General features: G+C 28.5%; 4 protein-coding genes across 5 annotated transcripts in view; all 4 read right to left on the bottom strand.

The window, feature by feature from the left end:
• LOC126833071 (zinc finger protein ZFP2-like) overlaps positions 1–5495 on the bottom strand; it is a 58216-nt gene extending 52721 nt beyond the window's left edge. For both annotated transcript variants that reach the window (XM_050564199.1, XM_050564201.1), the window contains exons 1-3: positions 4904–5495; positions 4448–4627; positions 3763–3942 (exon numbers count right to left, since the gene is read on the bottom strand). In XM_050564199.1, the coding sequence (XP_050420156.1) occupies positions 3763–3942; positions 4448–4627; positions 4904–5103 (560 nt within the window). In that variant the 5' untranslated portion in view covers positions 5104–5495. The remainder of the gene's footprint in view (positions 1–3762; positions 3943–4447; positions 4628–4903) is intronic.
• The window catches only part of LOC126833072 (zinc finger protein 436-like), a 38076-nt gene extending 23575 nt beyond the window's left edge, over positions 1–14501 (bottom strand). Inside the window, exons 1-2 of the mRNA XM_050564202.1 lie at positions 14299–14501; positions 13976–14152 (exon numbers count right to left, since the gene is read on the bottom strand). Of these exons, the coding sequence (XP_050420159.1) occupies positions 13976–14152; positions 14299–14303 (182 nt within the window). The 5' untranslated portion in view covers positions 14304–14501. The remainder of the gene's footprint in view (positions 1–13975; positions 14153–14298) is intronic.
• Positions 14502–19091: 4590 nt separating this feature from the next.
• On the bottom strand, positions 19092–19909 carry LOC126833064 (protein krueppel-like). Its single transcript, XM_050564193.1, has 2 exons — positions 19824–19909; positions 19092–19432 (listed from the first exon to the last, which is right to left on the bottom strand). Exons 1-2 carry the CDS (start codon positions 19907–19909, stop codon positions 19129–19131), a joined length of 390 nt encoding a protein of 129 aa, XP_050420150.1. The 3' UTR covers positions 19092–19128.
• Positions 19910–20950: 1041 nt separating this feature from the next.
• LOC126833063 (PR domain zinc finger protein 1-like) lies at positions 20951–27277 on the bottom strand. The gene is made up of 6 exons (XM_050564192.1): positions 27260–27277; positions 26918–27149; positions 24212–24312; positions 23090–23256; positions 22406–22567; positions 20951–21134 (listed from the first exon to the last, which is right to left on the bottom strand). Exons 1-6 carry the CDS (start codon positions 27275–27277, stop codon positions 20951–20953), a joined length of 864 nt encoding a protein of 287 aa, XP_050420149.1.
• Between the last annotated feature and the right edge of the window lie 229 nt (positions 27278–27506).

Genomic DNA, 27506 nt, shown 5'->3' with positions numbered 1-27506 from the left:
TGTCTTTTGAGAGTATCTTGGCAACCATATGATTTATCACAGACTGAGCATTTATATCGTACCCCACCAATATGTATCCGTGCATGTCTCTTGAGATCAGATTGTTGACGAAATGTTTTTTCACAGACATCGCATTTAAACGGTTTAACGCTGGCATGTATGCGTTCATGAGCTTTTAGGTGATGTTCTCTACCAAACGTTTTTTCACAGACATCGCATTTAAACGGTTTCTCGCCGGTATGAATACGTGCATGGTTCTTGAGATGAGTTTGTTGACTGAATGTTTTTTCACAGACAACGCATTTATAAGGTTTTTCACCAGTATGTGTCCTTTCATGTCTTTTAAGACTTTGTTGTAGACTGAATGTTTTTTTACAGACATCGCACTTAAAAGGTTTCTCGCCGGTATGTATCCGGGTATGTTTCTTGAGATCAGTTTTTTGAATGAAGGTTTTTTTACAGATATCGCATTTAAACGGTTTTTCGACGGTATGTGTGCGTTTATGAATTTTTAGGTGTTGTTGTGTACCAAATGTTTTTTCACAAAACTCGCATTTAAACGGTTTCTCGCCGGTATGAATACGTGCATGTGTCTTGAGAGCAGATTGTTGACTGAATGTTTTTTCACAGACAACGCATTTATAAGGTTTTTCACCAGTATGTATCCTTTCATGTTTTTTAAGACTTTGTTGTAGACTGAATGTTTTTTCACAGACATCGCACTTAAAAGATTTCTCGCCGGTATGTATCCGTGTATGATTCTTGAGATCAGATTGTTGAATAAAGGTTTTTTTACAGATATCGCATTTAAACGGTTTTTCGAAGGTATGTGTGCGTTTATGAATTTTTAGGTGATGTTGTGTACGAAATGGTTTTTCACAGAAATCGCATTTAAACGGTTTCTCGCCGGTATGTATACGTGCATGTGTCTTGAGAGCAGATTGTTGACTGAATGTTTTTTCACAGACATCGCATTTAAACGGTTTTTCACCAGTATGTATCCTTTTATGTTTTTTAAGACTTTGTTGTAGACTGAATGTTTTTTCACAGACATCGCACTTAAAAGATTTCTCGCCGGTATGTATCCGTGTATGATTCTTGAGATCAGATTGTTGAATAAAAGTTTTTTACAGATATCGCATTTAAACGGTTTTTTGCCGGTATGAATACGTGCATGTTTTTTGAGATAAGATGGTTGACAGAATGTTTTTTCACAGACATTGCATTTATAGGGTTTCTCGCCGGTGTGTATGCGTTCATGAGTTTTGAGGTGAGATATCTGACCAAATCTTTTTTCACAAGTATTGCATTTAAAGGGGTTCTCTCCGGTATGAACGAGCCAATGTTTTCTAAGGTATGATTTTGATGAACAACTTTTCAAACAAATACCACATTTAAATAAGCCATCTTTGTTTCTAGTATACTCTTTGATTCTGCTGTTACGATGATTGACTTTATTTTTTTGAGGTGCTTTCTTTTCAATGGAAGTACTGGAATGCGATTTCGCAATATGCCGGATTATATTACTTTTGGTTGTAAACCTCCTTTGACATACATTGCAGTCGAACCGACGTAATTTGTATATATTTTTCTCAGAATTGTTTTTTATAGTTTCAATAAAACTACAATCCATAATTTTTGTATTATTCCAGGTATCGGTCGCTTTACATGAAATATGAATACTGCAACACATATGAAACAAAATAGATTAATTAAAGATTAAAATTTCAAACATTGCAAACGGGTTGAAATCTAATTTTTTTTAAAAATAGCTGAAAAACCTCTATATTTAGAGCAAAAATTAGTAATAAAAATTTCAAAAAATAAAGGTCTTATCATAGACCAAAAGAAGAAAAAAATTTTGAGGAGGTTAAGCCGATGACCGCGTGGTTTGACTCAAAATGCCCTATATATATATATATATATATATATATATATATATATATATATATATATATATATATATATATATATATATATATATATATATATATATATATATAAACAATACAAAGTTACGCTAACATAATGTGGTACTGCAGACATTGACCGGTCATCATAACCACAAATAAATAAATTTATTTTTTTTTGTTATTTTATTTAACATTATATTGATAAGAGTTAAATTTAGTTTTAAGCCAATCTATTATTATATGAACAAGTGGTTCCTAATAAAGGTTTAATGATATCGAAATGCTAACATTGATACCGACGACGGGTTTAAATAGGAGGACAACATAATTACAAGTAGCTTTATTTAGAATAAAAATAAATAGTATTAAAAATCGCCTTACTTATAACTGCTGTCGACTTCATTTTTTACTAAATACTCCTCTGTTGTAGACATTTTTTTGCTTAAGAACTGCACATCAAACGGTTTAGATTCAATGTCTTTGAACGATTTTTCCACCGAGTGTTCTTCTGTTTCATCATTTTCAGGTTTAATTTTCAATATATTATACCGCTTCAAAACTCTATAATTGACATTCAACATTAGTTATATGTTTATATGACGTGAAAGTAAGAAGCCAAGACGATAATGATTAAAGGTAGAGGATAGCCCATTTGAACGACTAGATTAATTTTAAGTGGCGTAGATCTCGTGTCACTTAAATAAACTCAGGATACACGGGAGTTAATATTTCAATAACTAAATAAGTGAAAAGTTTTTTTTTTTTACTTAGATGTACATGATTAGTTTCCAACAGCTGAATTAAATATTTATTGGTTTTATACTGTGTTTCAATCACTAATTCGTCAAAATTGTGTGTCTTGTCAATACATTATAATACTCATCAACTCACTAATTAACAAAATCCAAAAAAATATTCTACTGTATATTCAGGCTTTTATACATAAAAAGATCATTAAATAGGCCTGTTGTGTAAGCATAGAAGGCCTATTAGCTAAAAAAAGAGTAAAAATATTATTTGTTTATTAAAAAAATTGAGGTCAGGCCGATGATCGCGTGGTTTGATTCAGATTGCTCTATATATACATATATATATATATATATATATATATATATATAACAGTAAGTGTTGTGCGAATATACACTAACATAATGTGGTACCGCAAACATTGACCGGTCATCAGGCCACAAATATGTAATTTTTTTTTTTGGTATTTTGATTTAACATTATATTGATAAGAGTTAGATGAAGTTTAAAAAAATCTATTATTATATAAACAAGAGGTTCCTAATATAAGTTTTATGATAGCGAAAGGCTAACATCGATACCAACGACGGGTTTAAAAAGGAGGCCAACATAATTACAAGTAGCTTTATATAGGATAAACATACCATGATGTAATTTATTTCATTTTAAAAAATCTTACCATTTCTTTAAAAAATAAAACCTAGAAGAAACGGCTTTTCAAACGACTTTCCCCCCTTAGTGTACAATTTTTTTTATAATAGCGTGTATCTTAAACCCCAGAACTATTTATACTAATTTTTTCTTTTACAACTGTTAAAATGTAGATATGTATAGATGTGTACATATATATAACACGGTATGTCTCGTGCGAATGTACGCTATCATAATGTGGTATTACAGTGTGATTTAACATTAGATAGATAACATGAAGATGTAGTTTTAAAACAATCTATTATTATATGAACAAGTAGTTCCTAAAACAAGTTGAATAACGGAATGCTAACATCGATAAAAACAATGGGTGTATAGAAGAGGACAACATAATTACAAGTTAATAGTTTCATATAGGATAAAAAATAAATGGTAATAAAAATCGCCTTACTCATAACTATTGTCGACTTCATTCTTTACCAAATACTCCTCTGTTGTAGAAATTTCATTGTTTATGAACTGAACATCTAATGGTTTAGGTTCAACGACTTCAAACGATTTTTCAAAGGAGTGTTCTTCTGATTCGTCTTTTTCTTGTTTAATTTTCAGTATATTATTCTGCTTCAAAGCTCTATAATTGAAATTTAACATTCAGTTATAATTCTTTACATGTATAGGATTATTAAGAAGTCTTAACTACAATTTTAACTATTGTTTTTTAAATATTAAAAACTATTTGAATTTACCTTAATTAGATAAATAACACAAGTCTACAAGTATGACTGTTAGGTAAAAAGCTAACACAATAAAGATCAAATCTAGGCGATAGCCCATTTGACCAACTAAATCCTTACTCATTGTATATATATTTAACTGAAATTTTATTTACCAAACAATTATTTTAAAAGAGTATATAATATACTAAACATTTTAACTTATGGTTAACAAGTAAAATAATATCAAATGTAAAGGGCTAGTGGATTAAGTTATTCAAGGAAAGTTTATATTTCTCTTTACTTTTTCTAACGTCTTTATAGCATTGATAACTACGACGGGTGTTTAGAATTGGACAACATAATTACAAGTTAATAGTTTCATTTAGGATTAAATTTAATTCTTAACAAAAATCGCCTTACCCATAAGTATAGTCGTCTTCATTCTTTACTAAATACTGCTCTGTTGTAGAAAATTCATTGTTTATGAGCTGCACATCTAGCAGTTTAGGTTCAATGACTTCTGGCGATTTTTCAAAAGGGCGTTCTTCTGTTTCATCATTTTCATGTTTAATTTTTAACATACTATACCGCTTCAAAATTCTATAATTGACATTTAACATCAGTTATAATTCTTTACATATATAGTATTATTAGGAATTCTTAACTATACAATTTTAACTATTGTTTTTTAAATATTTAAAACTGAATTTGAATTTACCTTAATTAGATAAATAACACAAGCCTAGGTATTTATCACTAAATTCGACCAAGTTATTATGATTAAAACTACTACGGATGTTTAGAACTGGACAACATAATTACAAGTTAATAGTTTCATTTAGGATAAAAAATAAATCGTAATAAAAATCGCCTTACCCATAAGTATTGTCGTCTTCATTCTTTACTAAATACTCCTCTATTGTAGAAATTTCATTGTTTATGAACTGCACATCTAGCAGTTTAGGTTCTATGACTTCAGGCGTTTTTTCAAAAGAGTGTTCTTCTGTTCCATCATTTTCATGTTTAATTTTCAACATATTATACTGCTTCAAAATTCTATAGTTGACATTTATCATTAGTTAAATTTCTGTGCCATATATGCATCGAGGTTTAATAGGACAACTTCACTACACAATTATAACTATTTTATTACGTAACAAATTAGGTAAGAATAATGATATAATAAAGAAAAATTTAGTTAACATTATTTGAAAAATAAAAACCATCAAAGTTTTGAGAGATATATTTTGTTTTTTTAAACTTTTAATCTTAGATTTTAATTTACTTAAATTAGACGAATAACACAAAACTACAAGTATGACTTGTAGGTAAGACGCTAACACGATAAAGATTAAAGCTGTACACCTATAGATGTTTATGATTCTATTTATTCACAAACAGTATGTTAAGTCAACAGGAGACAGAAAACACGGCAATAATGTAATTAAATTCAAAATACATAATAGTAGGTACTCACACAACGTAGAACTGTAAACCGGTGTTCAGGGCTGCTACTAAAAACTTAAAATGATTAACAAGCAAAACAAAACTCAATTGTAATGCAAATTGAAACGAAATAAAGAAACATGAGGCACTACGTTAGTTATTTATCACTGAATTCGACCAAGTTATTATGATTTAAAACTAGAAATACTCATGAATCAGAGACGGGGCATCAATACCGAAAACAAGTTATACCTATGTCCTATTTGCAAAAATCTAATCTAACTATTTATAATTCACAGAAATTCAGAGTGTACAAAAAGAAATATAAATTATTAACAAAAACAAAACTTGTAAATTGTGATTTTAATGCAAAATGAATGACAACATAGAAATTTTCTAGACAGATTTGTGATAGCGTGTGTTTGTGTGATAACGATTGATTGCCACAAATGGAGGTACTTCACAGTGTGGAGGTAAACTGTCGTGCGTTTTAGGCGGCAAAAAAATCAAAATCTCAACTCGTTTCAAAGCTTGTTGTAAACTTACCTTCATTGACATCCTATAACTTGTATTAATGCGTTTACCTAAGACTTTATCCGTTTCGCACACATCTTTCGCTAATTGTGTTAGAACACATAGGCCCCACACTAGTAAAATAATATTTAATATTATAATAACAAAAAAATAGTTTATAAGAAAGCCAGTGATTTGACATTCCATGCCAAATCACCCGCTGTGTGTGCAAGTGAATTTTTGAAATGCCTCAAACTTACATATTATGCTATGCAGATAGTTCCATAAAATCAGTAAACTGAAGAAAAATATGTTTTAACATTTGTTTGCCATATTTAATAATTTGATGTGAAAACACATTAAGTTCACGATCACGTTACTTAATGAATTTTTAATTTATGTCTTAAAAAGTTATAGGTTCTTAAATATATCACTTTTTAGTGAAATTCCAAACTTTAAGGTTACATATAGATAAAAAAAAAAAAATGTTAAAAATATGATGGATCAGGAAAAAATGTTTAAATTTTGATTTTAAGTTAGAAACAACACTAAATGAAATTCATAAAACTTATAATTTGTTTTTTAATTTTTAAGTACTTAAACTTTTAACATGTCTAGTTAAAAAGAAATGTAATCATAATTGGTGAAATAATAATACATTTTAATTATTATAAAAGAAACCTTCCAAATTTTACACATGCAATTTTATAAGGTATGTTTTTGTAAGATTTTAGTTTAAATTTATTTAAAAATTTAAAATAAAATGCATTATTATTTCGACAATATTATGATAACAATTAAATGATTTCTAATAAAATATAATTTTTCGCTGTATTTATATCCGTTATTATCCAATAAATCATTTTTAATTTTAATATATTTATTTTATCTGATAAATGAATGGTCGCATCGAATGGTACTACGAAAATTAATAACATTATTATATTAAACATTTATCAATCAAACGGAAAGCCCAAAATGTTACAGACACAATTAGTACGATCTTCGAAACAACTAGTTCTTAAACATTTTAAATAACGCATCAGTTTGTTTAAAAATCAAAGATAACAATCAATTTAAATATTATAATGTATACATTTATAAAATATTAAAAGCTGTTGAATAGTTTTCCACTAGTTTTACTTCATACTTTTACAAAAGATTTTAATTCTATACTTATAAAATGTTTATTAATTTAACACATCATCCAATTTGTTTGGGTAAAAACATTGAATTACGTTGAAAACGGGTCGAAATCTATTTTTTTTGAAAAATAACTGAAAAACCTCTATATTTAGAGCAAAAAATAGTGATAAAAATTTCAAAAAATAAAGGTCTTATCATAGACCAATAGAAGAAAAAAATGTTGAGGAGGTCAAGCCGATGACCGCGAGGTTTGACTCAGAATGCCCTATATATATATATATATAAACAGTCAGTCTCGTGCAAACATACGCTAACATAATGTGGTACCGCAGACATTGACCGGTCATCATAACCACAAATAAATAATTTTTTTTTTTTTTGTTATTTTGATAACAGTTAAACGTAGTTTTAAACCAATCTATAATTATATGAACAAGTGGTTCCTAATATAAGTTTAATGATATCGAAACGCTAACACTGATACCAACGACTGGTTAAAATAGGAGGACAACATAATTACAAATAGCTTTATTTAGGATAAAAATAAATGGTATTTAAAATCGCCTTAAAAGGATACAAACCGGCGAAAAACCCTTTAAATACAGGATTATTGTATAGGCAATATTTATGAAAAAAGTGGTTTAAACAAATGTCAACCATGTCAATTAATTTACTGGTTAATTTGTATAAGCTTCATGGTATCATTTTTAATTTAAATCATTTTGTCTATGAGTAAAAGCCATTTTTGTTAATATAATAGTACATTAATTGTCCATCGCACAGGCCAAATCAGTGATTTATAGTCTTAATTATATTATGTTCTGGCCAAATAAACAATAATCTTGTTGCTTAGTTATTGCGCTACTTTAGTATCGCAATGTAGTGTTAATAACTAAGCAAGTTTAATTATGAGTGCTATTTAGTGTCATTTTGGGGCTGGACAGCCAAGGCTAAAGCATGTTGCATGCTAAACAATTTTATTAAGGACCACGATGTTTTCTAAATTACTGAACCAATATGAGACTATAAGCCTGAACTCCTCTTTAAATTGAAATGCTAAGAATATATTTTATTTACTTTTTATATTTTCTATCTACACTTAATAATTTATTAAAATCTCGATTGGCCGATGCTGGTTTGGTTAGAAAATAATACTATTCGTAAGGAAAGTATTAGAAATAAACATAAAAATCCTATTTAATTACATTGATTTCAATGACTTTTACTCATAATTTAATAATAAATAAAAATATTAAAGTAGGTATATTTTGCCAACTTGCCCGAAAGACATTTATTAGTATCGGTATCAAAAAAAAAAAACACATTTTTTTAGTGAATATCTTATGATTTCAGAGTGTTATCGTTAAAAATAATCATATAACCAAATTTGTTTTTGATTGTGCGGTGTCAACCAAAAACCAATAGATTAATTTAAAGTGGCGCTGATCCTATATCACTCGACTCAACTCTGAGTAAATAATAAGTAATAAATAAATACCTATAAATTATGATTCTGTTTATTCCCAAGCAGTATTCTAAGTCAATGAAAGACAGAAAACACGGAAACAGTGTAAATAAGTTAGAAATACAAAACAGTAGGTACTCGCACAACGTAGAACCGTAAACTGCTGTCCAGGGCTGCTACTTAAAATGTATAATAACTAAATTACAGGCAAGACAAAACTCAATTGTAACTCTAAAACGAAACACGACGCAATACATTAGTTATTTATCACAGAACTCGACCAAGTTATTATGATAAAAATCAAGAGATTTTTACAAATCGGACGTGTAGCAACAATAATGTAAACAAATTGTTCCTATGGCATTAAATCTAATTGAACTAGTAATAATTCACAGAAATTCAGAGTGTACGAAAAGAAATCTCAATTATTAAAAACAACAAAAACTTGTACTAAAATGTAGGTTTTTAACGCAAACTGCAGGAAAACGCTAAAATTGTCCCAACAGATTTGTGATAGTGTTTGATTGTGTGATAACGCGTAATAGCCACTGGTGGAGGTGTACATAAAAAAATTTCAAATAAATCATCAGACATTATTAAAAATAAATATATTTCAATGAAAATAGTAAAAAAACATAGTATGTAGTAGTAGAAGTAGTAGTAAGTAAATAAATAGGGACGAGGTCCCGTATTCACATATAAAAATATAAATATCCATAAAAGCATTGCAACTAATGACAATTATGTGCTTATAAATTACATTTTAGTGTTAGGATGGATACGATTGGGGTTAATAGACGATAGTCTGTCTATAAAATGACTGTGACAATCATAAAATAAATTTAAGTAAATATCTTATGACTTCAGACTTAAGTATTATCATTCAAATTATTCTCATAAAAATATATATTTTTTGATAGTGAGGTGTTAACCAATAGCCATTTGTTTTCTTGTTTGTCGAATCTTCCACACCGAGTATGTCTAAAAGTATTCACAAACACGAATTAATCATTTCTCTTCATAAGAACGTCTGCATTTTATAATTATGAGTAAATAAAAGGTAAAACTATAACGAAATAACGTAATTTCAACACGCAAATAAAAGCAAGCTTTTAGTGATATTTAATTTAGGTTATTTAAAAGTTTAATTAACTTATGTATAGTTGGTTAATAAATCGATGGATCGAATGTATACAAAACTGACCATATAAAAATCATGAAAGAATACTATATGCAGTTTTACTAGGCATTACAGTAATAACTGTATATAGCGTCCACGATGATTTATCATCTTGCATTTTGTATATTATATTATCCTTAAATTAAAAAATCAAGGCCCTTTTTGCACAATTCACTTAGTAGTGCCTACTTAAAAATTAAAAAAAATTTTATATTTATAATATGTTGAATAAAGTAAATTGGATATAGATAATAACGTTATTGATAATGAATATTTTGGAAATATTGTGAAAATACTTTATTGTTTTAAACCAAGCGAAAACATATTTAACTAATTAGTATTTTAATAAATAATAGAAACAATATAATAACATGCTTATTATTTAACGTGTAATTAATATATAAGTGGCAAAATTAATCAAACAAATATTCATACAGATGAAAAAATAAAATAAAAATTTAAAAATAGTTTCCATAAACAAGATTAGTCGGACAAAATTAATACATATTTTAAATTAAAAATCTAGTTTAAAACATAAACTAACATAAAATACTCGTATATTATACATAGTTTCTCTTTGAAACAAACAGTAATTGTAAAAAAAACTGTTACCAAATAATATAAAACGTAATTTTTATAACTATGATTAATTGGATTTAAATAAATACAAATTTGAAATTAAAAATACAAACTTACATACCTCAATAACTATTTTTCTTTAAAACCACAACGGTAATTATAAAGGACTGTTATAATATTTAAACAAAAAAACAATGAAAACCATATTATCAACTATTTTTCATGTGTAAATTATGGAATAAAAAAATTAAATAATAAAAATATAAAAACTATATAAATTATATAATCCGTCAAAAGAAGTATAAGGTATTAAATAGAAAAAGTCAAGAAAATGTTAGTGATCAAGAGAACAATAGTAAACAATGAAAAACTATAAAAAAAAAACCGGTAATTATACTCGTAAATCGTTAATTCCAATGAAAACGTAAGAAAAAAAAGTAAAATGATAAAAAATTGTTACTAAAACTTTCAAATAGTCACAAGACGTATACGAGGCTCTAGTTATGTGCTTTTGCTTTAGGGCTATTAAGAAAACATTGGCGACCATACGATGTTTTTTCACAGATATCGCATTTATGGGGTTTCTCGTCGATATGTATCTTTTTATGAGTTTTGAAGAAAGACTTCGTTTCACAGACATCGTTTATGATTTTTAAGGTGATGTCGTCTACCAAATGTCTTTCCACATATATCGCATTTATAGGGTTTTTCGCCAGTATGTATCCTTTCATGAGTTTTGAGTTTATTTTGTAGTTTGAGTGTTTTTTTACAGACATTGCATTCAAAGGGTTTTTCTCCGGTATGTGATCTTTCATGAGTTCTGAGATTATTTTGTAGTCCAAACGTTTTCTTACAGACATTGCATTTAAAGGGTTTTTCTCTGGTATGTATCCTTTTATGAGTTTTGAGGGTAGACCGATCACCAAATGTTTTTTACTGACATCACATTTAAAAGGTTTCTCTCCGGTATGTACCCTTTTATGGTTTACGTGAGCTCTTCGACTGAATATTTTTGCACACACATTGCAATTAAAAGGTTTCTCTCCAGTATATATTCTTTCATGAATTTTGAGGGTAGACTGTTCACCAAATGTTTTCACATTGCACTTAAAGGGTTTTTCGTCGGTATGTATACGCGCATGTTTCTCGAGATTAGATTTTTGACCAAATGTTTTTGCACAGACATCGCATTTAAAGGGCTTTTCGTCCGTATGAATACGCCAATGTGTTCTCAGGCTTGATTTTGGTGAAAATGTTTTTAGACAAATATCACAATTAAGTAGGTCTACTTTATTTCGAGTATACCCTTTGATTCTGCTGTTTCGATAAATTGACTTTATTTTTTTGAGGCACTTTCTTTTCCATGGAAGTAGTGGAATGCGACTTCGCAATATGCCGGATCAAATGACTTTTGGTTGAATACCTCCTATGACATACATTGCAGTCGAACCGACGTATTTTATGTATATTTTCCTCAGAATTGATTTTTATTATATTATTTGGAGTATCTGTCGCTTTACATGGAAAATGAAACTGCAACACGTATGAAACAAAATGTATTTATCCAAGATCAATATATATGTTATACAGCAAATATTAATATTACTAACGTTTAAATCGACAATACATCAAACAAGCATCATTTTTTTTTTTTATTAAAATAAAGACAATATTTACAATCTGTATACAATAAAACAATAGGTAAAAGAGCTGAAATAGAAACTAGACAAGATGACGTGAAAGAAGGGAGCGTCCATTAACACTACTTCCAAGCATCATTTTTAAAACTAATTTTATTCATTTTAGATGAACTACACAAATCTACTATTAACTCAATTTTTATTAGATTGTGTTGCTTAAACTTATCCAACAATAATAAAGTAAACAAGTATAATGTGACCTTTACATTTTTTAGAATACCGATAATAAACGTCCGAATGCCACAAGATTTGAAAATTCTACTCTGTTTTAAGTCCACTTTTAAATTTTAAAAAGTACCATGAGACATTTTAATGACCGAGTTCTTTTGAACCTAAACTTTTTTTTTTAATGAATAGTTTTTTATAATAGCATGTATCTTTAAAGATTCACCACCTCATTGAATAATTTAATACATGATAAAGACACACCTTGTATGTATGAAGTAGAAGTGTTTATCTAGTTCTATCTAATTAAAGTTAGTTTATGGCTAATGACCTAGATGTCGAAGAATAATCACTTTTTAAATAAAATAAAAAAGTTAGATTACTTATAGTATATTTCATAATATTTTCTATATAACCTAAAATAAATTTCCGATGGTAAAAAAATGTATTTTATAAAAATCAAACAGCCTCCAGTATTAAATATATTATTTTTTCTTTGAACTGTTAAAATATAGCTTTTATAACAAAAAAATGTCACTTTTTGTATTTTTAAACCATTTTATAAAAGAATTTAAAAAATGTATGAATGTTTCCTATATATTTATATTTATAACAAGGTAAGTCTCGTGCGAACTTACGCTCACATAGAGCGGTACTGCAGACATTGATCCGTCATCATACCCACAAGTATATGTTTACAATTTGGTATGATTAAACATTATATTGATGGAAGAATGAAGATGTAGCTTTAAAATAACCTGTTATTATATGAACAAGTGCGGTCCCTAATATAAGTTTAATTTTAGTGGAACACAAACAATGATATCAACTACGGGTTTATAGAGGAAAAGGACATAATTACATAAGTTTAATAATTTTAATTAGGATTATAAAAAAAGTAATAAAAATTGCCTTACACATAAGTATTGTCGACTTCATTCTTTACCAAATACTCTTCTGTTGCAGAAATTTCTTTGCTTATGGACTGCACATCTAACGGTTTAGATTCAATGTCTTTGAACGATTTTTCCACCAAGTGTTCTGTTTCATCATTTACAGGTTTAATTTTCAATATATTATACCGCTTCAAAACTCTATAATTGACATTCAACATTAGTTATATGTTTATATGACTTGAAAGTAATATGCCAAGACGATAATGATTAAAGATAGAGAATAGCCCATTTGAACGACTAGAGAAATTTTAAGTGGCGTAGATCTCGTATCACTTAAATAAACTCAGGATACACGGGAGTTTATATTTCAATAACTAAAAATTCAGAAAGTACAAAAAGAAATATCAATAATTAACAAAAACAAAACTTGTAAATTGTGATTTTAATGTAAACTGAATGGCAACACAGAAGGCCAACTTGTTTGGTAGCGTTGGGTCGGCAGCATTTTATAATTCACTATTAAACTTGTTTTAGATAAACCATATGTTTACACAGTATGAACCCTTATGACTTATAATAGCTTAAAAACAAGCGTTAAGTGTAGAAGAAGGAAACGATAAGGAGATAACGTTACTCAAAGAAAATTCATATTTCTCATTACATTTTATAACTTCGAAAATAATTGTTTAAATTATAAACTATATTTTTAATACTATTTTGAAAATGAATCAGGACATCTTTGATTAAGTTTGTACGCTATCATCGATACCAACAACGGTTTTATAGAGGAAGACTACATACTACAAAAGATTAATAGTTTTATTTAGGATAAAAAAATTGTAATAAAAACCGCCTTACTCATAACTATTGTCGACTTCATTCTTTACCAAATACTCCTCTGTTGTGGAAATTTCATTGTGTATGAACTGAACATCTAACGGTTTAGGTTCAACAACTCCAAACAATTTTTCCAAGGAGTGTTCCGATTCGTCATTTTCTTGTTTAATTTTCAACATTTTATACCGCTTCAAAACTCTAATATTAACATTTAAATTAGTTATATTAATAAGCCATATATGCATAGAGGATTAATTAGACAACTTAGTTGCACAGTTTGAACTATTTTGTTTATTAACAAATAAAGAAAAAATAATGATATAATAAAAAATAATTCATTTTACATCATTTGAAGAATATTAACCAGCCAAGTTTTCAGTTGTATATTTGTTTTTTTAAACGTTTAAAACTAAATTATAATTTACTTAAATTAGATGAATAACACACACAAAACTACAATTATGACCTGTAGGTAAAAAGATAACACGATAAAGATTAAAGCTAGACGATAGCCCATTTGACCGATTAGGTTAATTTAAAGTGTCGTTGATCCCATATCAATCAACTCAACTTCATGTAAATAATAAGTAATTAGCAAACACATGTCAAGTCAATGGAAGACAGAAAACATGGCAATAATATAGAAATATAATTATAGTATATAATATAGAAATACAAAGCGGTAGGTACTCACATAACGTAGAACCGTAAACCGCGTTCGAAGGCTGCTACTACAAACTTGTTATAAATAATTAACAGGCAAGAAAAAACTCAATTGTTACGTGAATTGAAACGAAATATCGAAACAAGACCCAATACGTTAATTACCTATCACAGAATTCGACCTAGTTATTATGATTAAAATCTAAAAATTCTCACGAATCGGACCTGTGGCAATAATACTGAAAACTGGTTAAATTAACAGAAATTCAGATTTTACAATAATAAATCCTTATTATTAACAAAAACTACACTTTAGTTGAATAATAATTGTGATTTAAATGCAAAGTGCAAACTGCACGACAACGCAGAAAGTGATCAGTGATATATATTGTTATTTTATACATTTAAAACTACATTTTAATTTACTTTAATAAGCTAAATAACACAAAACTACAAGTATGACTTGTAGGTAAGAAGCTAAGACGATAATGATAAAGTTAGACGAACCGACCGACCCCGCCAACTCTATTTGTAAACCCTAGAACCTTCGGACACAAGATACCAGCAATGGACAGCCGCTAGGTACTCACTTACAAATTGTAGAATCGTACACAACAGAGAACTGTAAACACTGCTGTTCAGGCTACTACTAAAAACTTAATTAACAGGCAAGATAAAACACAATTGTAACGAAATAACGAAACACGACACATACGTTAGGTATTTATCGCAGAATTCGACCAAGTTATTATGATTGAAATCTAGAGATGTTCACGAATCGGACAAAAATAAATATCAATTATTTACAAACAAGATAATTTGTATTTATACATAATAGTTTGGAGGTTAGGTTCAGATGCGTTCCCTAACCACCAAGACACTTTGTATTTATTTAAATATAACTGCTCGTATATTTAACGTGTACAGCACAATGTAATTAACAAGTTAGGTACAAGATTACAAGTAATTAACAAACAAGATTAAACAAAAGTAATTACCAAAATGTCTGCGTGGAAGAAAGACGCCGAGCGTGTAGACGAAGTCGTGCGAGATAATTGAATGGCGGACCGAAAATGGCAGCTGGCTACTAGCTGCCAATATATTAGAAATACAAAACGTTAGGTACTCACACAACATAGAAACGTTCACCACTGTCCAGGGCTGTTACTAAAAACTTATAATCAATGATTAACAGGCAAGAAAATTGTAACGCAAATATGTTAGGTATTTATCTTAAAACTCGACCGAGTAATTATTATGATTAAAAGCTAGAGATTTTCAAGAATCGGACCCGTTGCAACAATACAGAAAACAAATTGTACCTAAGGGCGGTAAGTCTAATTTAACTAGTTATTATTCACAGAAAGAAGAGAGTACAAACAGAAATGTCAATTATTAAACAAATCAAAACTCGTTCTAATAATAATTGTGATTTTATCATTTATTGCAAACTGCACGACAACGCACAAATGTTCTATACATATCTGTGATAGTGTGATAACGAGTGATTGCCCAGTGTGAAGGTACACCACAGCGTGGAGGTAAACTGTCGTGCGTTTTAGGCGGCAAAAAAATCGAAATCTCAACTCTTGTTTCAAAGCTTGTTGTAAACTTACCTTCATTGACATCCTATAACATGTATTAATGCGTTTACCTAAGACTTTATCCGTTTTGGACACAACTTTCGCTAATTGTGTTAGAATACATAGGCCCCACGCTAGTAAAATAATATTTAATATTATAATAACAAAAAAAATAGTCGTTAAAGAAAGCCAGTACAGTTGGGCATAGTGGAGACTGGGATGTCACAGGTCTACAGGAATTGTTTTAACCGAAAGTGATATAATCACTTTTAAATAAACGCTTGACCACAGAATTTTGAGAAAATTGTACCGATATGTTTTACTTCAATTCTTGATCTACCTTCAGTCTAATTTTCAGAACTAAATCACTAAAAATTTGCTTGAAAAAGTGAAATAAAGAAGAAATGTCTCTCCTTTTCACTTAAAGGTTTATGATATGTTATTGTTTTGTCAATGTTTATCGGTAGTAGGTACTATGTTTAATGAACATTTCAGATTTGTGATTTGTGAAAAAATATTAAGATGTTCTAGTTTTACAATTGTTAAAGTTTCATGTATTCATATTTTTATTTTGCTAGCCACACTATAGTTTTGTACAATTTTGAACATTTCTTCTGCCCTACATAACACATCATTTTGTCACATAATATGTTTGTTGCCTCTTTCCATCACAAATTTTTAGCTATAAGGTTTCATTAATAAAAAATATTTTAACTGAACACTGGTGCCATGATTTCAGAGTAATATTATTAAAAGGAATATTATTTTGACAAAAATCATTTGATAGCTCTCCTAACCTCTGTCAACTTGATGTCATGTTTTTTTCTGTTCAATATCTTACACAATGAAGTTCTCCCAAAGTATTATCAACAACCAAATCGTATAAAAAAATTAGTATTATAAATATATACCAAAGAATTGAAGAGCCATATCATTAAAAGTAATCATACTACAAAATTTGTATGTTTGCTTTCCTGCACTGTCTATTAATTTCCATTATCCTCCTTCTTTGTCATGTCTTTCACAATGAAATGTTCCTCCATCATTCACAAACACGAATAAGTCGTTTTTCATGTTAACAACACCTGCATTTAAAAATATTTATGAATAAAATAATGTGTAATATACTTACCTAATATACCTACTTGAACAAATATATACCGACTTGAGCAATCTCCATAACTTAACAACTCGTTCAGGTACTTTATGACCATTAACAAGATAAATTAGTAATTACGTTTTCTATAGTCGTATTATATATGTAGAGTATTCTACAGTCGCTAGAAAATTACCATTATCTCTACCAAACTACAAAAACAATAATATTAAATACTACAATAATATTAAATTCACACATACCATATAAACTCAGTAAATTGAATATTTTCCTTTTTTTTTGTTATACAAATTAAAATAAAATACAAGTAGAAACTTATTTAGTAGTTTTGCATGGTTTTTATGGTAAAGCTGTGTTTATTTACAACAAATAATTAATAACTGAATATTGTAGAGTTTCACAAGACTCGAACCTCGAACAGTGGGCATTGGTTCAATAATTTCTGTACTTATTGGTATTTGTTTGGTTTAACAATGTTTATCGGTAATACTATAATTAAAGAATATTCCATACAAATTTGGAAAAAAACTAATGTTTTTAAAAAAGTTATACCTAGAGCATCGTAATTTTAAGTTGAATAAAAAAAACATTTTAAAAAACATGCTTTTATAAAAAAAAAAAAATAGTGATAAGTGAACTAAAACGTAAAAAAAATGTTTCCACCCCCCTAGGGGGGGGGGGGTACAAGTTTTTTTGTTTTTCGGAGTTTTAGCCGTAATTTTAAAACTTTTGGGATGAAAATTAGCCAGTAGTTGGAACTCATATGTATCCATAACATATTAAACGGGTGAAAAATTCGGCACTTCAGTTTTTTTTGTAATTGCCGGAAACTGTGTTTTCGCAGATTTCGTATATTTCAACAAAAACACCTACAATCTTTTAAAAAAATTGATGATATCATTAAAACAATTTTATGTATATCTATGCAGAATGATACTATTATGTTTTGTGCTCAAGTACCACTTTTAACTTACGTTTACACAAATTCAATTTTTTTTTTAAACACAAGATTTAATAATTAAAAAATAACATTATATGGGTATATTTGTTTCTACCAACTAACATAAATACTAAATACATACACATGTATTCTGGTGGTTATGATTGTACAACCTTAGGTAACTTAATTAAGCAGTAAAATTAAACTACAAAATAATATAACAAGTTAAGTACACTGTTTTATAATGTGTAAAACATTTGGTTTAACTAAATACCTTGTGATCAGTTAAACGATAGTAATAATTTAAAAATTATAAGAAAACTAATACAAAAATATTCAATCTGAATAAAATTGTTTATAAAAAAAAATTGTAAAATAATTACAAATAGCTTTTGAAAAACTATTTTAAAACTACTAAATTGTCCATACGTGAGGTTTTATGAGGTTATGAGCCATGTGCTTTTGCTTGATGTCTTTTGAGAGTATCTTGGCGAACATATGATTTATCACAGGCTAAGCATTTATATCGTACCCCACCAATTTGTATCCGTGCATGTCTCTTGAGATCAGATTGTTGACGAAATGTTTTTTGACAGACATCGCATTTAAACGGGTTTACTCTGGTATGTATGCGTTCATGAGCTTTTAGGTGATGTTCTCCACCAAACGCTTTTACACAGACAACGCATTTATAAGGTTTTTCACCAGTATGTATCCTTTCATGTTTTTTAAGACTTTGTTGTAGACTGAATGTTTTTTCACAGACATCGCACTTAAAAGGTTTTTCGCCGGTATTGTATCCGTGTATGATGTCTTGAGAGTCAGATAGTTGACAGAAAGTTTTTTCACAGACATTGCATTTAAAGGGTTTCTAACCGATATGTATCCTTTTATGAATTTTTAGGTGTTGTTGTCTACCAAACGTTTTTTCACAGACATCGCATTTAAACGGTTTTTCGCCGGTATGAATACGTGCATGTTTTTTGAGATCAGATTGTTGAGTGAAGGTTTTTTCACAGACATTGCATTTATAGGGTTTTTCACCGGTATGAATACGTTCATGTCTCTTGAGATTAGATAGTTGAGAGAATGTTTTTTCACAGACAACGCATTTATAAGGTTTTTCACCAGTATGTATCCTTTCATGTTTTTTAATACTTTTTGTAGACGGAATGTTTTTTCACAGACATCGCACTTAAAAGGTTTCTCGCCGGTATGTATTCGTGTATGATCCTTGAGATCAGATTGTTGAGTGAAGGTTTTTTTACAGATATCGCATTTAAACGGTTTTTCGACGGTATGTGTGCGTTTATGAATTTTTAGGTGTTGTTGTCTACCAAACGTTTTTTCACAGACATCGCATTTAAACGGTTTCTCGCCGTTATGTATCCGTGTATGTTTCTTGAGATCAGTTTGTTGAATGAATGTTTTTTTTACAGATATCGCATTTAAACGGTTTTTTTCGACGGTATGTGTGCGGTTTATGAAATTTTTAGGAGATTGATTGTGTACCAAATGTTTTTTCACAGAACTCGCATTTAAACGGTTTCTCGCCGGTATGTATACGTGCATGTGTCCTTGAGAGCAGATTGTTGACTGAATGTTTTTTCACAGACAACGCATTTATAAGGTTTTTCACCAGTATGTATCATTTCATGTATTTTAAGACTTTGTTGTAGATTGAATGTTTTTTCACAGACAACGCATTTATAAGGTTTCTCGCCGGTATGTATGCGTTCATGAGTTCTGAGGTGAGATATCTGACCAAATCTTTTTTCACAAATATTGCATTTAAAGGGGTTTACTCCGGTATGAACGCGCCAATGTTGTCTAAGGTATGATTTTGATGAACAACTTTTCAAACAAATACCACAATTAAATAAGCCATCTTTGTTTCGAGTATACTCTTTGATTCTGTTGTTACGATGATTGACTTTATTTTTTTGAGGCGCTTTCTTTTTCACGGAAGTACTGGTATGCGATTTCGCAATATTCCGGATTATATTATTTTTGGCTGTAAACCTCCTTTGACATACATTGCAGTCGAACCGACGTAGTTTGTATATATTTTTCTCAGAATTATTTTTTATAGTTCCAATAAAACTACAATCCATATTTTTTGTATTATTCCAGGTATCGGTCGCTTTACATGAAATATGAATACTGCAACACATATGAAACAAAATAGATTAATTTAAGATTAAAATTTGAAACATATGAAAACGGTCGAAATCTATTTTTTTGAAAAAAAACTGAAAAACCTCTATATTTAGAGCAAAAATTAGTGATAAAAATTTCAAAAAATAAAGGTCTTATCATAGACCAAAAGAAAAAAAAAATTTTGAGGAGGTCAAGCCGATGACCGCGTGGTTTGACTCAAAATTCCCTATATATATATATATATATAAACAATGCAAACATACCCTAACATAATGTGGTACCGCAGACATTGACCGGTCATCATAACCACAAAGAAATAATTTTTTTTTTTGTTATTTTGATTTAACATTATATTGATAAGAGTTAGATGTAGCTTTAAACTAATCTATTATTATATGAACAAGTGGTTCCTAATATAATTTTTAATGATATCGAAACACTAACATTGATACCAACGACGGGTTTAAATAGGAGGACAACATAATTACAAGTAGCTTTATTTAGGATAAAAATAAATGGTATTAAAAATCGCCTTACTTATAACTACTGTGGACTTCGTTCTTTACTAAATACTCCTCTGTTGTAGAAATTTCTTTGCTTAAGAGCTGCACATCAAACGGTTTAGATTCAATGTCCTTGAATGATTTTTCCACCGAGTGTTCTTCTGTTTCATAATTTTCAGGTTTAATTTTCAATATATTATACCGCTTCAAAACTCTATAATTGACATTCAACATTAGTTATATGTTTATATGACTTGAAAGTAAGAAGCCAAGACGATAATGATTAAAGGTAGAGGATAGCCCATTTGAACGACTAGATTAATTTTAAGTGGCGTAGAATCTCGTGTCACTTAAATAAACTCAGGATACACGGGAGTTAATATTTCAATAACTAAATAAGTAAAAAGTTTTTTTTTTTTACTTAGATGTACATGATTAGTTTCCAACAGCTGAATTAAATATTTATTGGTTTTATACTGTGTTTCAATCACTAATTCGTCAAAATTGTGTGTCTTGTCAATACATTATAATACTCATCAACTCACTAATTAACAAAATCCAAAAAAATACTCTACTGTATATTCAGGCTTTTATACATAAAAAGATCATTAAATAGGCCTGTTGTGTAAGCATAGAAGGCCTAGTAGCTAAAAGAAGAGTAAAAATTTTATTTGTTTTTTAAAAAATTGAGGTCAGGCCGACGACTCGCGTGGTTTGATTCAGATTGCTCTATATATATATACATAACAGTAAGTGTTGTGCGAATATACACTAACATAATGTGGTACCGCAGACACTGACCGGTCATCATACCCACAAATATATCATTTTTTTTTTTGGTATTTTGATTTAACATTATATTGATAAGAGTTAGATGAAGTTTAAATTAATTTATTAATTTATAAACAAGAGGTTCCTAATATAAGTTTTATGATAGCGAAACGCTAACATCGATACCAACGACGGGTTTAAAAAGGAGGTCAACATAATTACAAGTAGCTTTATATAGGATAAACATACCATGATGTAATATATTTCATTTTAAAAATTTCTTACCATTTCTTTAAAAAATAAAACCTAGAAGAAACGGCTTTTCAAACGACTCTCCCCCCTTAGTGTACAGTTTTTTTTATAATAGCGTGTATGTCTTAAACCCCAGAACTAATTATACTAATTTTTTTTTTTACAACTGTTAAAATGTAGATATGTATAGATGTGTACATATATATACATAACACGGTATGTCTCGTGCGAATGTACGCTATCATAATGTGGTATTACAGTGTGATTTAACGTTAGATTGATAAGATGAAGATGTAGTTTTAGAACAATCTATTATTATATGAACAAGTAGTTCCTAAAACAAGTTGAATAACAAAATGCTAACATCGATTAAAACAATGGGTGTATAGAAGAGGACAACATAATTACAAGTTAATAGTTTCATATAGGATAAAAAATAAATGGTAATAAAAATCGCCTTACTCATAACTATTGTCGACTTCATTCTTTACGAAATACTCCTCTGTTGTAGAAATTTCATTGTTTATGAACTGCACATCTAGCGGTTTAGGTTCAATGACTTCAAACAATTTTTCCAAGGAGTGTTCTTCTGATTCGTCATTTTCTTGTTTATTTTCATATATACTGCTTCAAAGCTCTATAATTGAAATTTAACATCAGTTATAATTCTTTACATATATAGGATTATTAGGAATTCTTAACTATACAATTTTAACTATTGTTTTTTAAATATTTAAAACTAAATTTGAATTTACCTTAATTAGATAAATAACACAAGCCTACAAGTATGACTTGTAGGTAAAAAGCTAACACTATAAAGATCAAAGCTAAGCGATAGCCCATTTGACCAACTAAATCCTTACTCATTGTATATATATATAACTGAAATTTTATTTACCAAACAATTATTTTAAAAGAGTATATAATTTACTGAAAATCTTAACTTATCGTTAACAAGTAAAATAATATCAAATGTAAAGGGCTAGTGGATTAAGTTATTCAAAGAAAGCTTATATTTCTCTTTACTTTTTACTAACGTCTTTATAGCATTGATAACTACGACGGGTGTTTAGAACTGGACAACATAATTACAAGTTAATAGTTTCATTTAGGATAAAAAATAAATCGTAATAAAAATCGCCTTACCCATAAGTATTGTCGTCTTCATTCTTTACTAAATACTCCTCTATTGTAGAAATTTCATTGTTTATGAACTGCACATCTAGCAGTTTAGGTTCTATGACTTCAGGCGTTTTTTCAAAAGAGTGTTCTTCTGTTCCATCATTTTCATGTTTAATTTTCAACATGTTATACTGCTTCAAAATTCTATAATTGACATTTAACATTAGTTATATTTCTGTGCCATATATGCATCGAGGTTTAATAGGACAAGTGACAACTTCACTACACAATTTTAACTATTTTATTAAGTAACAAATTAGGTAAGAATAATGATATAATAAAGAATAATTTAGTTAACAATATTTGAAAAATAAAAACCAACAAAGTTTTGAGAGATATATTTTGTTTTTTTAAACTTTTAATCTTAGATTTTAATTTACTTAAATTAGACGAATAACACAAAACTACAAGTATGACTTGTAGGTAAGACGCTAACACGATAAAGATTAAAGCTGAACACCTATAGATGTTTATGATTCTATTTATTCACAAACAGTATGTTAAGTCAACAGGAGACAGAAAACACGGCAATAATGTAATTAAATTCAAAATACATAATAGTAGGTACTCACACAACGTAGAACTGTAAACCGGTGTTCAGGGCTGCTACTAAAAACTTAAAATGATTAACAAGCAAAACAAAACTCAATTGTAATGCAAATTGAAACGAAATAAAGAAACATGAGGCACTACGTTAGGTATTTATCACTGAATTCGACCAAGTTATTATGATTAAAAACTAGAAATTCTCATGAATCAGAGACGGGGCATCAATACCGAAAACAAGTTATACCTATGTCCTATTGCAAAAATCGAATCTAACTATTTATAATTCACAGAAATTCAGAGTGTACAAAAAGAAATATAAATTATTAACAAAAACAAAACTTGTAAATTGTGATTTTAATGCAAAATGAATGACAACATAGAAATTTCCTAGACAGATTTGTGATAGCGTGTGTTTGTGTGATAACGATTGATTGCCACAAATGGAGGTACTTCACAGCGTGGAGGTAAACTGTCGTGCGTTTTAGGCGGCAAAAAAATAAAAGTCTCAACTCGTTTCAAAGCTTGTTGTAAACTTACCTTCATTGACATCCTATAACTTGTATTAATGCGTTTACCTAAGACTTTATCCGTTTCGCACACATCTTTCGCTAATTGTGTTAGAACACATAGGCCCCACACTAGTAAAATAATATTTAATATTATAATAACACAAAAAATAGTTTATAAGAAAGCCAGTGATTTGACATTCCATGCCAAATTCACCCGATGTGTGTGCAAGTGGATTTTTGAAATGCCTCAAACTTACATATTATGCTATGCAGATAGTTCCATAAAATCAGTAAACTGAAGAAAAATATGTTTTAACATTTTTTTGCCATATTTAATAACTTGATGTGAGAACACATTAAGTTCACGATCACGTTACTTAATGAATTTTTAATTTATGTCTTAAAAAGTTATAGGTTCTTAAATATATCACTTTTTAGTGAAATTCCAAACTTTTAGGTTACATATAGATAAAAAACAAAAAATGTTAAAAATAAGTTACGAATCAAACAAGTATATTATGATGGATCAGGAAAAAATGTTTAAATTTTGATTTTAAGTTAGAAACAACAATAAATGAAATTCATAAAACTTATAATTTGTTTTTTAATTTTTAAGTACTTAAAAACTTTTAACTTGTCCAGTTAAAAAAGAAATGTAATCATAATTGTTGAAATAATAATACATTTTAATTATTATAAAAGAAACCTTCCAAATTTTACACATGCAATTTTATAAAGTATGTTTTTGTAAGATTTTAGTTTAAATTTATTTAAAAATTCAAAATAAAATGCATTATTATTTCGACAATATTATGATAACAATTAAATGATTTCTAATAAAATATAATTCTTCACTGTATTTATATCCGTTATTATCCAATAAATCATTTTTTTGTTTTATTATATTTATTTTATCTGATAAATGAATGGTCGCATCGAATGGTACTACGAAAGTTAATAACATTATTATATTAAACATTTATCAATCAAACGGAAAGCCCAAAATGTTACAGACACAATTAATACGATCTTCGAAACAACTAGTTCTTATACATTTTAAATAACGCATCAGTTTGTTTAAAAATCAAAGATAACAATCAATTTAAATATTATAATGTATACATTTATAAAATATTAAAAGCTGTTGAATAGTTTTCCACTAGTTTTACTTCATACTTTTTACAAAATATTTTAATTCTATACTTATAAAATGTTTATTAATTTAACACATCATCCAATTTGTTTGGTTAAAAACCTAACATTTAAACTTCTTCCAAACAGCATATTTTAATTTAAATAAATTATCATCTTTTTTTTTTTTTTGTATGACAATCAGTATTTACTTATTATTTTTTTTAATAAACAATCCACCTCTGCTATATAATTCTACAAGATAGAAAATAATTTAGTTCCAATAAAAGTATTTAAGATGTAATGACGAATTGAGATTTTATCCGATGGATACGATTCACTGGTATGCCAGATTTGCACAAATGTTATTTACTATCATAAGATGAAAAAAATAACTTTCTTTGCATCCTCCGGTTAACTTATAAATAAAACTGATTATAACAAATTAGAAGTGTTACACAGCTGCAGCTGTACAATATTATGTAGAAATTTTAACACTTAAGATTTAATAATTAAAAAATAACATGATAAGTGAATACCATATCATTTCAGAGTAACATTATTTATATCATCATATCATGGCAAAAATAATTTAATTGCTCTCTTTGTCAACCAGATGCTCTGTTTTTGTTCTGTGTCATATCTTTCACAATGAGGATCTCCTAAAGAATTACAAATACGAACAAATCATCAATAATGAAATGTGTATAATACTTTTAAAAACTAGTTTAATTCATTAATTATTAGTTATAAGTAAGTAGATCACTTAAGCATGTAAGAAAACTTAAAAAAATAAATCTATTAAACAGTAGTGTTCTGAACTTATTTTTAAATGTTTTATAGTTGTAAGCTGTAGAAAGTAAACTAAACATAATTATCTAAAAAAAAAACTATAAAAAAAACTAATAAATACATACACATGTATTCTATTAGTAATGTTTGTACAATCTTAAGTTACTTAATTATAGAGTAACACTAAACTGCTAAATTATATAACAATTATATAATAATTATATATGGTCTGCAGAGAACAGCCCAAAATAATAAAAGAAGAAAGTTTTTATTTTCAAATAAAATTACATGACATACCTAAATCGATTATATTGTGTTAAATAATATTAATATTATTTATTAATGTATTCTGTTAGCAATGCTTGTACAATCTTAATTTACTCAATTTAACAGTACAATTAAACTGCCAAGTTATATAAAATGTTGAGTATACGCAAAACACGTATAAAACACATTGGTTTTACTAAATGTCTTTGTGCAAGTGTATAATTTAATGATCAGTTAAACAATAGTAATAATTAAAAAATTATAAGAAAACTAATACAAAAACATTCAGTCTGAATTAAATCGTTCATATAAAAAAAAATGTAAAATAATTACAAATTTATTTTGAAAAACTATTCTAAAACAGCCAAATTGTCCATACGTGAGGTTCATGAGGTTATGAGCCATGTGCTTTTGCTTGATGCCTTTTAAGAGAATCTTGGAGGCTATATGATTTATCACAAGCTGAGCATTTGTGTCGTACCCCACCAATATGTATCCGTGCATGTCTCTTGAGATCAGATTGTTGAAAGAAGGTTTTTTTTACAAATATCGCATTTAAACGGTTTTTCGACGGTATGTGTGCGTTTATGAATTTTTAGGTGATGTTGTCTACGAAATGTTTTTTCACATATATCGCATTTAAAGGGTTTCTCTCCGGTATGTATACGTGCATGTCTCTTGAGATCAGACAGTTGAATGAATGTTTTTTCACAGACATTGCACTTAAATGGTTTCTCACCGGTATGTATGCGTTCATGAGTTTCGAGGTGAGATATCTGACCAAATCTTTTTTCACAGATATTGCATTTAAAGGATTTCTCTCCGGTATTAGCGCGCCATTGTCTTCTCAGGTTTGATTTTGATAAAAAACTATTTTAACAAATACCACAGTTAAATAAGCCATCTTTGTTTCGATTATGCCCTTTGACTCTGCTGTTACGTTGATTAACTTTATTTTTTTGAGGAGCTTTCGACCTGACGTATTTTGTATATATTTTTCTTAGGATGGTTTTTTATAGTTTCAATAAAAGTACAATCCATATTTTTTTTATTATTCCAGGTATCGGTCGCTTTACACGAAATATGAATACTTTTTCTTGTTACTAGCCTTTATTAATAACGTTAATAAATAA

This window comes from Adelges cooleyi, unplaced genomic scaffold (genome assembly GCF_023614345.1).
Source record: "Adelges cooleyi isolate 19-005CV unplaced genomic scaffold, UGA_ACOO_1.1 ACOO_flye_CR_arks_rails_tigmint_CR_PRNA_17, whole genome shotgun sequence".
Classification (NCBI taxonomy): domain Eukaryota; kingdom Metazoa; phylum Arthropoda; class Insecta; order Hemiptera; family Adelgidae; genus Adelges; species Adelges cooleyi.
This window is presented reverse-complemented; position numbering and strand designations above follow the sequence as displayed.

Bases quoted from the DNA above. Each gene is read 5' to 3' on its own strand.
- LOC126833064 (XM_050564193.1), bottom strand. From the start codon at position 19,909: ATGATACATACTGGTGAAAAACCTTATAAATGCGTTGTCTGTGAAAAA. The intron at 19,433-19,823 runs GTATACATACCG...TCTGTGAAAAAA, and splicing joins GCTCTCAAGGACACATGCAC to CATTCCGTCTACAAAAAGTA.
- LOC126833063 (XM_050564192.1), bottom strand. The intron at 23,257-24,211 runs GTAAGTTTACAA...ATTTTGAAGCAG, and splicing joins GTTATAGGATGTCAATGAAG to TATAACATGTTGAAAATTAA. The intron at 22,568-23,089 runs GTAAGGCGATTT...GCTTTGAAGCAG, and splicing joins GAAGACGACAATACTTATGG to TATATATGAAAATAAACAAG.